Source organism: Tinamus guttatus, unplaced genomic scaffold (genome assembly GCF_059628265.1).
Source record: "Tinamus guttatus ecotype Peru unplaced genomic scaffold, ASM5962826v1 Tinamus_guttatus_pri_ptg000288l, whole genome shotgun sequence".
Lineage (NCBI taxonomy): Eukaryota > Metazoa > Chordata > Aves > Tinamiformes > Tinamidae > Tinamus > Tinamus guttatus.
In genome coordinates this window covers 3151355-3166826 of record NW_028288822.1, presented here as the reverse complement: position 1 = coordinate 3166826, position 15472 = coordinate 3151355, and the positions used below count along the sequence as shown (strand labels likewise).

At 37.6% G+C, this 15472-nt stretch overlaps 2 protein-coding genes across 2 annotated transcripts in view; both read left to right on the top strand.

Moving 5' to 3' along the window:
* BLTP1 (bridge-like lipid transfer protein family member 1) overlaps positions 1-4449 on the top strand; it is a 96260-nt gene extending 91811 nt beyond the window's left edge. Inside the window, exons 84-87 of the mRNA XM_088527677.1 lie at positions 763-957; positions 1475-1609; positions 2398-2563; positions 3750-4449. Coding sequence (XP_088383803.1) covers positions 763-957; positions 1475-1609; positions 2398-2563; positions 3750-3966 — 713 coding nt within the window. The 3' untranslated portion in view covers positions 3967-4449. The remainder of the gene's footprint in view (positions 1-762; positions 958-1474; positions 1610-2397; positions 2564-3749) is intronic.
* A 741-nt stretch (positions 4450-5190) lies between these two features.
* On the top strand, positions 5191-13332 carry ADAD1 (adenosine deaminase domain containing 1). The gene is made up of 11 exons (XM_088527701.1): positions 5191-5308; positions 6282-6458; positions 7260-7427; positions 7899-7967; positions 8062-8187; positions 8291-8414; positions 8676-8843; positions 10393-10619; positions 11769-12006; positions 12542-12674; positions 13216-13332. Exons 1-11 carry the CDS (start codon positions 5191-5193, stop codon positions 13327-13329), a joined length of 1662 nt encoding a protein of 553 aa, XP_088383827.1. The 3' UTR covers positions 13330-13332.
* Positions 13333-15472: the final 2140 nt, after the last annotated feature.

Below are 15472 nucleotides of genomic sequence, written 5' to 3'. Positions count from 1 at the left end.
AAGTTATATTAAAGAAAAAAGTTTTTAAAGTACATCTGTTACTAGTCCATTCATGAAACTATGCATCTTATAGTCTCAAGAAAAAAAAATCAAGTTACTGATAGACTAATATTTATTCCTTTTGCAAGACACAACAGGATGTAGTGGTTGGGGTTCACAAGTTGTTAAAATGTTTTTGCCCAGCCCTGTTTCACTACATCCGGAGTATTTAAGAATATAAACAACAGCATCATTTGATTTTTGACCTTTTGTGGTCATATTGTAGAGAGCAGGATAGGGGATATCATCTTTTTAATAATCATACACCAGCATTTTTACGATTAAATAAGAACTTGGTCTTGTCGTGATTTTAAAAGTTGGAAATTCAAATGGTATTGCATGTGTGTTATGGTCAAAATGACATGACAAAACTGGATTCCTGGTTATCTGTGATTTTGGTAGCAGTATTAAACCAGTGAATTTAGGTTCTCTATGTAAATTAAATCTAAATGAAGACTGGCCAAATAAATAAAATTTGGACTTTAAGCTTCAGGAGGAAAAAAAAAAAAAAGAGTGGATACTTTCAGGGTTGCTTAGATGCTAGGGTACCAAGGCCTGTTCCCCCACCCCACTTGTTGAGTGCAGATTCTCACTGAAGTGTGTTTTGGTAGATGATGTTGCCACTGTGAAACTAAATTTATTGAAAAACCTGTCACCGTCCTTGCTGAGAGAACTTTATTAGAAAGGATTGCTGAAATGTGAATTCTCTTATTGCCCTTGTAGAATTAAACCTGCTTCGAAACGTTGATGCTAATAACCCAGAGAGCAGCACAACGGTGAAAAGCTCGAGCTTATTAAGTGGCTTCAGAGGAGGTTCCAGTTACAACCATGAAACTGAAACCATCTTTGCACTGCCAAGGATGCAGCTGGATTTTAAGTCGATTCATGTTCAAGAGCCACAGGAGCCTTCATTACAAGGTGCAGTAAATATAATTTGGCTTTCTTCAAAGCTATTTTTCACAAATCAGAAGTCAAATACAAAGATATTTCACTGATAAGAGGGATATTTAATCTGAAAATTATGAAAGATCTGCAAAAAGAGCCTCATTTTGAAATAAAACAGAGGGAATTATGATAAGAAGGAGAATATCTAGTCCAGACGCTGGTCACTGTAGAACAGCCTAAGAGAAATGAACGCAAATGTTTCAGCTATTTCTCTTCCTAACTTTTAATAAAATGTAAAAGAGAAGGACTATTTTGAGGAAAAAAAAAAGAAATTTTCAACCTCCTTTATTCCTGTATAAAAAGTAAAAGAAATTAATCTGGGGAAAACCAGTGAAAAGAATATTGAGGATGCTAAACACTATTTTTAATGGTGGTCCTTCCTGTCGTTTGAGTTTCTGGTTCAGTAATAGCAAGGTAATTTTAAATTATTTTCTATAAAAATGTTATGTGTATTTAAAAATATACCAATACTATTTTTATTTGACTGTAGATACAGCTGTTAAACCAAAGGTGGAGTGCAGTGTAGTAACTGAATTCACAGACCACATTTGTGTGACCATGGATGCAGAACTGATCATGTTTTTGCATGACTTGGTATCTGCTTATCTAAAAGAAAAAGAAAAAGGTAAGTTATTGTATGAGGACCAATTTGTGAATGTCATTCTACTTCATAGTATATATTTTTATACTTCTAAAATAACATTGATTTTTTTTCAAATGATTTAATTGTAAAGAAAAAAAAAGTCTATTTTTTCGCCTATTGAAGTTAGTACAAGTAGAATCAAACATTTGGACCTAGTAGTCCAAATAAAATGATAGTTCTCTTTCAACCACTAATGAGTGAAATTGAATTGCATATTAATAAAAACAAACATACAGGATTTTTCCTGGTTGTTTTGGACTGAAAAGACAAGAAATGTCAGGTATTTTTACCCTTCATAAAAATACAGCACTGTTTAGGAAAAGCTTAGCTGGCTTGAAGGCAGCTAATACAGAGCTATAGTTGCCTCCAGACAAGCTGAGGAGTGCCACTGTGTTCAGGGAGCTGCTGAGCATCTGTGGGGTGCTTCAATGTGGTACCTGCATGCAGGAGATTCTTCACTAGCAAGTCAGTTACCTCCAGTGCTGCCCCTATGTGCACTGTGCCTCCAAGGGCAGACATATCCCTGGATTTCTGTTCTTATCCACTACTGATGATCCTCTGCTAGTTACTTCAAGTGATAATCTTGTTCCCATTTTGCCATCTGGTATTTTATTTAACTTTTTGTTGGATGATGTTTGCCTTAAGACAAAGATTGAACTGTTTTCCCATTTTCTCCACAATTAATACTCTGTCAATCTAAAAAATATATTCTGTTAGGACTGTGCCAGAATTTTGCTTATGGAAAGTTTTAACTTCTGCCCATTTCGCAGCTATTTTTCCCCCTCGCATTCTGGCTGCTCGTCCAGGACAGAAAAACTCTGTTGGCGTTCTTGATGACAGCTCCACCGACGGAGAAGCAGAGGAAAGCATTACTTACACTACAGTCGACTGGAGAGAGTTCATGTGCAATACTTGGCATTTAGAGCCCACACTCAGGTAACAAGCAGGCTTATCTGCCATCAGTTCTGTGCGCTCTGTCTGTGGGTCCCGTCCTTCAAACCACAAATATTTCCAAGCTGATGCTCTCCAGTTACTGCATGTGGATGCTTTTACAGAGTCGTCTTTGGCTATTAGTGCTGATAGGAAAGATAGCTGTTACAGGGTGTGACAAAAGCTGGCTAACCAACTTACATCACATTAGTTAATCTCTAAACTAAACTTTTGGAAACTAAATTGCTTAGAGCTAATACAGTTATTAAAAATAATGCTGGATGTTGTTCAAAATCAGGTTATACTGAAATTCAACACATTAAGGACCACAGATTACTGCTTTTCTACTCTTTCCTACGACAATCCAATTAACTTTTCTGTCATACAGTTTTTCAACTTGCATTTTTCATTTACTTTGCTGTTTTTCTTTTGAAAACATATGGAGTTGTCTTTTTGCTTTCTCACATCATTCCATAGTAAAACTTAATTTTTGCACAGTATAAAAGTTAAGATAAGCACGTTAATGAGAAATATGCTTGAAAAAAAATGAGATGCTCACCAATTGATCCTCTTCTCAGTTTCTTCCCCTCCTCTGCATTTTTTTCTGATGAGATACTGTGCAACAACATCCTTTCTCCTGTGCAAGGTGGGGTCATGTCTGTCTTCCTTTGCAGAGCAGGAATGCAACAATTCTACTTATTAATAAACCATTGCCTTAAAATAAAAAAGCACTACAGATTAGTTGCTAAATGGCTGTTTAAACTTAGCATCAAAGGACAGTCTGTATACAAGCAACCCACTGCTCCCAGTGCACACAGGGAATGACTTTGGTCTTTATCAGGGTTTTTTAATCTCTGCTGAAACTGCTAGAGCACCCAATATCAAAACGTGAACCCAGGCCAAGCAAATCTGGCAGATAGTAGACGTTTTTGGTTAGTAATAATGCGAAATCAACTTAGAAAGGTTTTTGAGGCTGCCTCTTCTATTTTCTTTGCTTCTTCAAGCCTCTTGTTCCTTCAAAAAATTACAGTCTTGTTCAACTTATATAAACGAAGTTTGAAAGAATGCCTGTTAGGGTTCAGTCATTTGCAAGTGCCAGTGATAAAAATGGACGTTTGCTTAGACAAACGCGAGTTGCTTTATCTCTATTTATATACACATGTGCATTTGAGCCCTCTACTTTTTATTTTAGATTAATCTCCTGGACTGGGAGAAAAATCGATCCAGTTGGCGTCGACTACATCCTGCAGAAGCTGGGCTTTCACCATGCCCGGACTACTATTCCCAAGTGGCTGCAGCGTGGGGTAATGGACCCCTTGGACAAAGTTCTGTCAGTTCTTATAAAGAAACTTGGTACTGCACTACAGGATGAAAAGGAAAAGAAAGGAAAAGACAAGGAGGAATACTAGAAGTACACTGCAATGACCACAATTCCGTTTGATTCTATTGAAGTGTTTTGTTATATATTAAGAGTTTAAATATGGTTTAAAGAGAAACCTAACAGCTTTTTGCTACTCTATTTAAAACTTACATTGTGAGTAACTGTTTACTGTGGTACATGCTACCATTCTGTATTTGAAGTATTGCATGATTATGACCAATGTACATTCTGTGAAGGGATAGCTGGAACACTGTAAATCTGCTCCTCAGCACTGTTTTATTATGTGCAATATGATTCCTGCATCTTTAAAAGTACTTGCAGATTAACTGTGAATTTTCATAACTTTATTTGCCATAACACAAACCCCTCGTTGATAATGTGATTGGTAATTGCTTTGTCAATGTAGACTTGTGTAAATTATATGTATATAATTTATGAAACTGTGATTGCCTTAGTGCTAAAAAAGAAATTAAGTTTATTATTACACTTGTAATAAAATTTAACGATTGTACACGCTTTTGTTCCGCCGCCTCCATGAGCGAGGAGGCGCGCTGGGCTTCCCCTCCCGCCTGGAAACAGTGAGTGCCGCTGCTGCTCGGGCCATCCCGGCCTGTGCCGCCTGCCTCCCGCGCTTCCTGGTTTCGCCGCGCGCCCCGTCCCCGCGGGAAGGCGACCAGACAGTGTGGGAGCGGCGGCGGCCGTTAACAGGCCCACAACGAGGCTCCCGCCCCAGCGGCCTCGCGCCTCGGCCGCGCCGCACGTGGCCCGCGGGCGGAGGCGGCCCCGTCCCCACGTCTCTTCCCAAAATGGAGGGAGGGCGGAAGGGAGGGGGCGGCCGAGAATGGCCACCGGCTGAAGCGGGGCGCGGAGGGCGGGGTCGCGGCGGCGGCTTCCCGGGTGCGGCGGCGGAGGGGCTCGGCTTCCTGCGGGCTGAGGCGGCGGGGAAGAGCCGCGCTGGGCGCCGCGGGAGGGCGTGAGGCGCGGGGCCGGGCCGAGCCGAGCCGGCGTTTGGTGCTGGCCGCTGCGAGACAGGGAAGCACGGGGAGGGGAGCGTCGTTTCAGTCTGCCCCTCGCCCCCTTTTTCTGCAGCACAACGTGGGTGCAAGTTACTGGTACTGCTCTTGTGAAGAGGCTTAAGTGTAGGAACGGTTTAAGGATGAGAAGATTTTTTTTAAAAAAGGGATTTCCAGTGTTCTTTTAATGTTTAGTAACTTCAATTATATTGTTAAACTGCTCATCAGGTTGATTAAGGATGGCCGGCAAGGAGCGGTTTGAGGGCGCCAGGCCGCCCGCCCCTGCCCTCGCGCCGAAGAGCAGCTGGGAGGCCGGGAGCGCGCGGCGCGGGCGGCGGAGCGCGGCGCACGCGGCAGGTAACGGCTGGTAACGGCTGGTGGCGCCGCTGAGGGAGCGCTGCCTCCAGGGAGGGGGTAACTTTCCTCCAGCCACTTCCCTGGCTTCTGCGTGCACTTGTTCCCCCTTTTTCCCTTTCACTGTAACTTCAGTCTCACTTTGCAATGGAAGTTTATTAGCATCAGTTACTTATTCTAGCACTGGCTACATATCTGCAGTGTTTCATTCTTGCAGATTAGTTCCAAACTTCATGTTAGAAGTGCTTGGTAAAATATATGTGCACTGCTCTGTTGCATCAGTTTTTGGAGCCAGCATTGGCAATAACTGAACTGCAGCTCCCTTGAATTTATTTTGGATTGTGTTTTTTAAATACATAGACTAAGGTAAACGCACTTTTTTTCGTTGGGGGGGGGGGATAAGAACGACCCATTTTAAGTTAATGTTCTGCACCTTTTAGGTTAATTACACTAGTTTGCCAGGAGACATTCGTGTATTGAGGCTTGAATTTATAGCAACCCTAAAATTGGTGCCTTCATGTATCTTAGAGCTGATAAAGGAAAGATACTATATATACATAATGAATTGTATTTTAAATTATTGTGTCTGCTTTTTGAGCCTTTATAATTGCTGAAACTTCAGTGAGGTTTGGCATGGGGTGTAACACAGCTGGGCTGTATTGTCTCAAGAACCAGGCTGCTTTGCTATGTGTCTGCATTCAGCTGCTTTCGCTTGATTGCCGTATTGCAGCTGGAGGAAAAACGTGTTTACATACAGTATCTATCAGTATCATAATCTAATAGATTTGGGACTCAAAAGCCTTGGTCCTTTTAAAATTAGAAGTGCAAACTTTAATACTTCTACAGTGCTGCTAGTGTTTTTAATTTAGGTTTTGATACCAAGAATTTTTTTTTCCCTACAGCTATCATCAAAAGTAGTTAACTCTTGCAGGGTTTAAGTTTAGTCCTAATAAATTTTTTTTTGGTCATATTCCAGAGTCTTTGCATCCCAAAGCAGCTCTTCCGGCTCCAGTATCATCACTTCCTTCGAGAAAAATGCTAGAGGGGTTTATTGCGAAATATAAAAGTGGAGCTATAAACCCAGTATCTGCTTTGCATCAGTATGCACAAATGCACCATGTACCACTTGAATTGAAAGAAACTAGTGCATCAGGTAAACACTTCTTTTCTTAGGCCAAACAAGTACTCTAATTTTTCTCTTCTTAACTCTTTGGAAATGTTGATTGGAAAGACAAGGATGACTTCTGCAAATAGCTTGCTTTCTGCATTTTTCCTTCCCACTGTCTATAGTGCAAGTTTCTAACAGAATTACTGTTCTCTACTTGATGTAAGAAATTCCAGTGCTTGGAATCACATCTGCTTGAGTCAGTGCAGCCCTTGGATAAATTGAAGAGCTCATTATGAAGGTGTACGTTGGTTTATTTGTTTTTTATTTAAATCTTTTATATCGTGTCAGTTGGCAAAAGATTACTGTTCTAAACTTGCCTCTTCTCTGAAGCCTGAATTCTTATAAAACCAAATAGAAAACACTTGTTCATTACTGATATTTCCTAGTTCCTATCCTGACTAATCATAGTCCCTCCACAGGTGCTTGCTTTATACTGATGACGGTTTTTTCGTGTTCTTATTTGTTATCAATTATTTAATGAGCAGATGAGTCAGCTCTCATGTCTGTAAGAAACTGGAGCTTATAATAATAGTAACAGGACTGGCGGTATGTTGCTGGACAGTTTGGGAAATGGAGTGTTAGTGTTATTTGAGGCTCAAATAAAACTTCATGAAAAATGCAGGAAAAAGAAAAAGCTGCCATAATTCTTGAGGGTACATATATTTTCCTAAAATAGTCTTTGTCATGTATTTGTCATTGTAATGATTATAAATGCATAAAGATACGAATAAAAGTATGGTATAATAATTTTACCCTGTGTGCCATGTGCCTTTTTCTCTATTAAAGGTGATAACAAAACGACTTACTTTGCTTTTTGTGCTGTGGTGGATGGTGTTTGCTGCAAGACTGGATTGGGACAAAACAAAAAAGAATCTAAATCAAATGCTGCCAAACTGGCTCTTGTTGAGTTACTTGACTTGGAGTGTGCAGAGGCAATGAATTCTGGAAAGTCAGGTAAATATTCTAGCAACACTCACTGAAAATGTCAAGAGCTTTGCTTACAGGCTTCTTATGGAAACTGTATAGTTTATTAACACTTCTTTATCAGGGCCTTCTTTGTTCAGAGTTATTCAGCATGTAGTTCTGAAGCTGTCCATTCTTTTTGTCTTTTGTGTATTCTTAAGAGTTATTTCTGAAGAGTTTGTGTTACAGGAGAAATGCTGAAGGGAGTAATCTGTTTATTCCTGTTGCACTTGATTTAATTCTCACAAGGTAAGGGCAGTATGAAGTTAATTATAGATGTTTTTGTATTTTTGTAAGTAAGTCTTCAGCACTGAACTGCTGCTTCCAAAATCGTCAGTTATCATAACATTTGCCTTCTGCTAAGGGTCTCTGCTCAAGAAAATTTTTTAGTGATTTTTTTTGAAAGTTTTTTTTTTTTAATTTATATTTTTGTATTCAGTTTATATTCTGTTATATTATCAGGTCCTCCCTGTATTCCCATTGAACCGAAAACACCAGCAAACCCTGTTAATGTTTCCAAGATACGTTTTGGTAAGAAATAATCTTATTTAGATTTGTAATTCAATGAGTGGTTAATACTGCCAGATTTTCTCCAGAATACTTACATATTTATTGTGTAATTTAGAAGGGAGACCGCTTATTTATCAAAAGCTTTCGCAAACACTCAAAGGAGTCTTTAATAGCCTGACTGCCAAATATCCTGAGTACCGGAGTTGTGGCAGTTCGCTGGCTGCCTTCATCATTGAAAAAGGCAAGTCTGTCCCAGTATTAGTATTGGGGAGTAGAGGGGAGAGCTTTGGCTGCTTGTGCCCCCAGAGCGCCTTGTTTTATTTAGTTTTGTTTTGCTTTTTCAGCTGGACAGCATGAAGTTGTAGCTCTAGGAACAGGAGAATGTAATTACAGTCAGTGCTTTCATCTTCGTGGGAGAGTGCTGCACGACAGCCATGCCATCGTTATTGCAAGACGTTCTCTGCTCAGGTGAGCTCATGTGTGCACAGAGAGCTGCTGGTAGCTCTTGCCCTTTTTGAAATGTAAATCTCAATGCAGTTGCACCCTGCATTGCAGAATTTGCATTATGGCATTAACTCCTAGTTTCTAGTTTCAATATTCATATTCATTTTATAATTCAAATGATACAGAAAATGTGAATTACATGTTGAATGTGTCTTAAAATTGCTTGTACATTTGTGAAAGAATGGTTGTCTTTCACATTTCTTTTTATTTAACACTTTATTTTAGATATTTTTATAGGCATCTTCTGCTCTTCTATAATGAAAAAACAAGGACAGAGAAATCCATATTTTGCACAGTGCCAGATTCAAAGCTGCTTGCCCTAAAGCAAAATATAAACATATTACTCTACATGAATCAGTTGCCAAAAGGATCTGCTCAGTTAAAATCACAACTGTAAGTACCTGGGAGTTTTCAGAGATGCTGTAGTGGAAGACTAATCTGTATCAGTGACAAACACATAATGCATATGAAAATATGCATCCTTATATGTTTCTGAAGTAACAAGGGGGCTCTGAGTTGTTTTTCTTATTTTGGGACTATCTTACTTTATAGGGTGTTGATGATAGATACGTATGATACTGCTCAATGCGGTACAAAACACTCTGTGTGTTAAAACTTCAGGATGGTGTTTTATTAATGAAAGATCATCCGCTTGCATTTTAAATCCCCTTCAGAGATACTGTTCAAGTACTAATTAATCATTAACGACTAAGGAAGAAGACACGGTGGCTTAGTGTAATGCTTGTTCTAGCACTGATCAGCAAGATTGTGAAAGTGTCAGATTTAAACTGTACGCTCCTGCTCTCCTGCTTAGGAAAAGGAGGTAGTGAGAAAAACTCAATGAAGAAAACATACTCCTGTGCTTGCCCTTATGTTTCTACTTTTTGTTATAGTTCTGGGTTTTCTTTTTAAATAGCTCTGACATTTTAGAGCAATAAACTACGAACAGTATTCTACTGCTAGTGCTATAATGGCGATAAAACGATGAAGTCCCTAAAAGCCCTACAGCTGTAACTTTTTCATATGCCCAAAATAGAAAGCTGCTTTACTTGCTTTCATGCTGTCCTGGTCTTCAGAAGGAAGAATTGTGATGCTGTGAACTGTGAAATCTTGGGCAGTTTAGTGCAAGTCCATGGGAGTCCCAGTGAGGAGTGGCATGTTAGTTTTGGAAGGCTGTAGATTAATTCCAGTGTTGTAGCTTGTAGAAGGAAATAATTAATGAAACTGGATTAAGTTTGTCTATTTCACAAATCCCATGCAGCTTATTTTCTCACTTCCTGTCTAGCCTAGTCAGTATATGGGTATTTCTTAAGACAAATTTTAGAAGTGTTTTCTTCTAACAAAACAAATATATCTACTTATATAGTGAGTTAAAGATACTGTTTTTTGCAATTTAGCTGCTTAGCCAGGGCATCCCTTGGTAGCAGAATGTGACCCCTGACTAGCAGGTTTTAGTATGCTACTTAAGCAGAAATTATATAGCTGCACTGAAATATTTTTTGCTAATAGCATATTAAATTATGCTAACATTGGGGGATACTTAGCTGAAAACCACAAGCTTTCACTTGTTGTTTTTCTTCAGGTAAGAGGGGAAGCGGGTTTTCTACTTGAGAATAATCACTTCACTATTTTGTCTCATTAATGTGTTGCATCTCCTTGTTTTAAATAATTGAGAATTAAAATTCGACGTATGTTATAATGGCAATGAGCAGCCTCGTTTATGAGAATGATGGCTATGATTAGATTGAAGACAAATAAGAAATAGTATCTCAAGTCATTTAAATAGCTGAATGAGTTGCTTATAAAGCCCACAAAGTATAAAGCCTACATCTCCAGTGAGTGATTGCTGGGAAACAGCATTAGGTATCAGTTTATAACAGTCTGTAATGGTACTTTCTCACTAGAACTTGTCTTTATTTGCTGCTGTTGCTCTTTTTTAAAGACACCTTAATCCACAATCTGTATCTGCTTATGAAGCCAATGAAGAATTGAGCCTTCATGTTGCCGTGGAAGGCAAGATTTACCTGACTGTTTGTTGTCCTCCTAAAATTGTTAGTGTAAACAGCATGTCAGCCAGTGACAAATTAACCAAATGGGAAGTGGTTGGCATTCAGGGAGCGTTGCTGAGTCACTTCGTTCAACCAGTTTATATCAACACCATACTCATTGGTAAGCTTAACACACACTTTCATGACTTAGAGTAGATCTTTGTTTTCCATATCAGTTACGTTTTGTGGAAGCATGGCTTAAGCAAAAGTATTTAAGAATTACAGATCTTTTAAAAAACATACTAAATATTGGAGATTTCTGTTTTGCTTAAACTCATCTTTGAAATGCCCAAATGTACAACTTTTTTTTTGCAATGTGTTTTTTTTTTTTTAACCAGTTAATTTGACCTCCCTTTATTAAGCATTAAAGTAGTAGGAAACTCAGCACTGATTTGGAATAAAATTACTCTCAAATAGAAGTTACTCAAAAAGAAGTTACTTAACAGACCAGCTGTGTATTTTCAGTCACATAGAGGGACTTGCAGTGACACTGTTAGACACTAACCTGTAGGACTGAGCAGTAGTGAAACTCTTCCGCAGCACAGAAGCTGTAGTGCTGGTTCATTTCTAACACAGAACAGTATTTTTGCAGTGCTCCAAAAGGTCTTGAAATCATCAGTGCTTTGCCTGCCCTTCCTTCTGAGGAAGTTAGGGCACTTTAAGTTGAAGGAAATAATAAAATTTCTCATCTCCTCACTTGATTAGTGATTAAAACACCCATAATAGTTTATGACTGATTACTATCCTGATAGATATTTTATGACCATTCCTTGAGATGCTGCAGACCACAGTGTGTTTATTTAGTAGACAGTAAGGAATGCTGTTAGTTTTTTTGAAAAGATTTAATGGAAACAGGAGCTTTGTTAGTTTCTGGTGTAATACAGATCTTCTCCAAAATAAGGTGAAGTATCCTTTAGTATGGAGCAATGTGAGCAAATTTCTGGGTATATTTTTGTTGTTGTTGCTTTTAAATCTAGAATGTCAAAATTCATGTTACTTCTTGCATTGTAACCGTGTCTTTGCCAAGAATGTAATGAACTTACGAAGAATAACTGTCCTAAAAGGGAGGCATTTCATTAAAATAATAATGTCTCAAGAAGAAATTGTGCAAGTGTTTTAGTTCTGTGAACCGAATATTGGAATTACTTTTGTTTGTTCGTTTTTTGTAGAGAAATGTGTATAATACAGGCTACCTAACATCTAGGTTCTTAGCTTTTTTGAAAAATACGATGATGTACTTTATATGACTCGTTTTGTTCTCAATCAACAGGAGATGGAAACTGCAAGGATACAAGAGGACTAGAAATAGCTATAAAGCAACGTATCGATGATGCACTTTCAGCAAAGCTTCCCATGCTTTATCTGGTCAATAGATCTCATACTTACTTGGTGAATGCTACACACTCAGTTCAAATGGTCACTGAACAGAGGTCTCTTAGTTTGAATTGGTCTTTGTCAGATACATCATTGGAGGTTGTGGATGGGTTAAGTGGAAAAACCACCGAAAGGTTAGAATTCTTCTTCCTTATAGTAAAAACAGTGGTTATCCTTATTGTCCTGTGTCCTCTCTGTATATTTCATTTTTAAACTGTGCGTAGAGGCCACAGTATTATCCAGGTGAGAGGTATTCTTATCTACACTTAGTGAATTTATTCTATAGTTAGATGTCATTTTGTAAATCTTCTAACTCACCGATGACTTGGCAAAATACGGAATTAAATAGTGCTTTGAATTCTGTCTTTATTCATTGTCTGTTCTAGTGAGTTCTTAATGGTTTTAAAAATGCATACAGTAATTATTATCTTAATTCAGATAAATTCCAGTTCAAAAATGAGTTTCACTTGGCTTGTTTAAACTCACACAGCTGCTGACCTGTATAATCTTCTATTCATGCAGAGATAAGTAGTAGTGTTTTATGACTGAATTCAGAAAGCATAGGCGGGAGCAGAAGATTCCTGTGATGATTGCAGCAATATAATGTGATGTTTAATATGGTCTTAATGAGGTTTATTATGCTTTCCCCCCTCCCCACTTTACCTGTAGTTCGCCTTTCAAAAGTGGTGCTTATATGGCAAGTCGCCTTTGCAAAGCTGCGATGTTAAGTCGTTTCAGATTGCTGGCCAAGGAAGCAAAACAAAATGACTTGCTTCAAATTGATACGTACCATGAAGCTAAGGTAAGTTGTTAAAGGGGAAAATTCAGAAACCAGTCATTCAGAAAGTAGGAATACTTCACTGGAAGTACTCTTACATTTTTTTTTTTTTCCCAAAATTATTATGCAAAACGTGTACTTCCATAAATTATATATATACACCTTTTTGTTTAGAACTTGCTGCAGTGCATTTGTTAATTTAACAACTACTTGAAAACTGAAATGCTTATTAATTCACTGTTTATTCACCATGTGTTTAGATTTTGTGTTAAATAATACTGAATGTTAACAGATTTTCTGTGTAGAAATATTACTGGAAGATGCTGAAAAAATACAGATTGTATCTAAATGTCCAGCAATCTAAAATGATACTTTTTAGAATCTATAAAAATATTGCAATCCTGTAACACTCTTGTTCACTGTCAGCGACTGAGGGAATTGTAAAATTTGTAGTCATTGATGTCTGGCAGTGTTGTGCTTCTGTCTGTCATATACTAATGTTCAAGAACATGGATCTGGTTAGATATTCTTTTCAAGAATTTTGTTGTTGTTGTTTGTTTTTTAGATGAAATCTGAATCATACCAAGAAGCTAAAAACTTGCTGAAAAGCTACTTAGAGGGGCATAGCTATGGATCCTGGATTATGAAGTCTCCATGTATTGAACAATTCAGTGTCTGACCGTGAGGTGGATTGTATATGAAGCTGGTTTGCGTGACTTCTTAGAGAAAAACTAATTGTGATTAACTAAAATGTTGGACTCATGTTTGCAGCATGAAAATCATTCTAGAACTCCTTTTTTTTTTTTGTCAATTTAAATGCATTTGTTAGACCATTTGTAACAATTTGGTCTTTTCCTAGAGTATCTAGCAGCAGCTTAGCAAGGTTTGTGTTTTCTGTTCTTCTCGATGGTCTGGTGGAGTTTTTGGCATTTTCTTTCCTGTTAGTGTAAAATCCTTATGCATTAATTTCCTCTGCCCTTTCTTCGTCTCCCTCCTCCTCCCTTCATTTTTTTTTTACAACAATTTATTCTTAGGAAGAAACTTGGTTAAAAGCAGGGTTTTTTCCAAAGAAAACTATATATTCCAAGGTGAGAATCGCTTTCAGAAACAAAAGGCAGCAATTTCTTCTTTGTCAGGATGTGTTCTTTGTTAGAATCAGTTTCAGCCTTTTTTTTTTTTTTTTTTTTTTTTTTTTTTTTACCATATAGCCAAGGGTATAATAGTTCATTTTATAGCTAGAAGTAGCTAACACACTTCCAAATGTGCAAGTTTGAATTATCATGCTTTTATTCAACTGTCTTGTTACAAGTGGTATTTGTCATAGCTGTTTGATTATTGGCATTTTCAATGCGTCAAAACTGTAAATAGTATTTTGACCTATGGGAGACATCACTAGAACTTAAGTTATCCCAACTTTTTGGGGCTGCCCCCCAGCAGCCCCAGAGATTAGTACTTGTAGAGTAAGTAAACTCTTCCTCACAGACTTAGTTCATCAGACTGATGAGTCCTCACAAAATTGTCTATATATGTAATGCATCTGCAAGGTGTTGCCTGTCAAGATAGGTGGTGTTTCCTTGTAAGTTATGCTAATGTCTTGGTAATGTTCAAAAGGATGTTGTTAAGCTAAATAACATACTGTATTCTGTGTGTTCTGGTGAAGTACTACTACATGTAAACCAGGTAATACACTTCGATTATGCTACTTCATTTAATATTTCATTTAAGTGGTTGGAAGTTGTTTTCATACATGAGTGCTAGAATAGAGCAGTATTCGTTTTTCAACTTCTTGTTGAGAACCTGTTTTCAGTTTTTCTTAATCTGTTTTTGCTGTTGGTATATGAGCTCTTTGCTGCAAATGGGTTATCAGTGCATTTCAAGTTTCATATGTTTGTTAAACTAGAGTGATTTCAATAAAACTCACTTGATTCTAATCGCTGCCCTTAACGTTCTTTTTTCTGGTATTCAGTTTTTTTCTGTTACTGCCTTTTAACTAAGTTGTTAAATCTTTCTGTGGCATGAAGTCCTTACTTTCTAATGTTTCCTTTCTAAGGATATGTGACAGTGGACATCATATTGTAGGCTTGAATACAAGATTGTCTTCTTTTTGAGGGTATTACAACTTCACTTGAATTTCCTTGGTGATGAGCTAGCATTTTGTCTGCCTTTGGTCTGTTTCTTTATATTGACTTAGATTTTTCTCTGAGACCTCATGAAAGTGTTTTCTGTAGTTAAACCAGAAACTTTAAATGCAGACAAGTAACTGAATCACTCAGTCTCTCCCACACAAATTTGTGCTATTCTGTTAAAGACATCCTGAAGCTTCTAAATATATGAGCTTGGCTATTATTAGTTCCAGATTTGACAGAACAAAATATATACAGAGTTTAGTTGCTATATGGGAATTTTTTTTCGAAGAGTGCTTCAGAAACTTAAATTGTTTTCTCTTCCTTGTCAACAAAAGGCCAAAGAAGTACTTAGGAGGGTTTGGCAACAATGTTGTTCAAAAGTACACTTCTAGTTTTGTCAAATGAAAAGGTTTATTCTTTTACTAGGAAAGTGTTGTATTCCATTTTAATAGTAGTGCATTCTATATCTTCTAACCACACGAGGGTTAGAGGGTAATACTTAGTGGATTTTTTTTTTTGGTAGAGATTTTATGAACAAATATAAACTGATTTTTTTGATGCTTTCTGGACCTGTGCTGTTTATGTTGAACTGAAGGGTATTTGTTCTTATGAGATAATATCATGACATTTTGGAAGCCACTTCACAGAAGGAAGTGCGATGAAAAATACATTTGTGTTTTCTTTCTTTTTTTTTTT

Coding starts and splice junctions, on each gene's coding strand:
- ADAD1 (XM_088527701.1), top strand. CDS start 5,191: ATGGCCGGCAAGGAGCGGTTTGAGGGCGCCAGGCCGCCCGCCCCTGCC. Junction 7,428..7,898: donor AATGAATTCTGGAAAGTCAG/GTAAATATTCTA, acceptor TTATATTATCAG/GTCCTCCCTGTATTCCCATT. Junction 12,675..13,215: donor ATACGTACCATGAAGCTAAG/GTAAGTTGTTAA, acceptor TTTGTTTTTTAG/ATGAAATCTGAATCATACCA.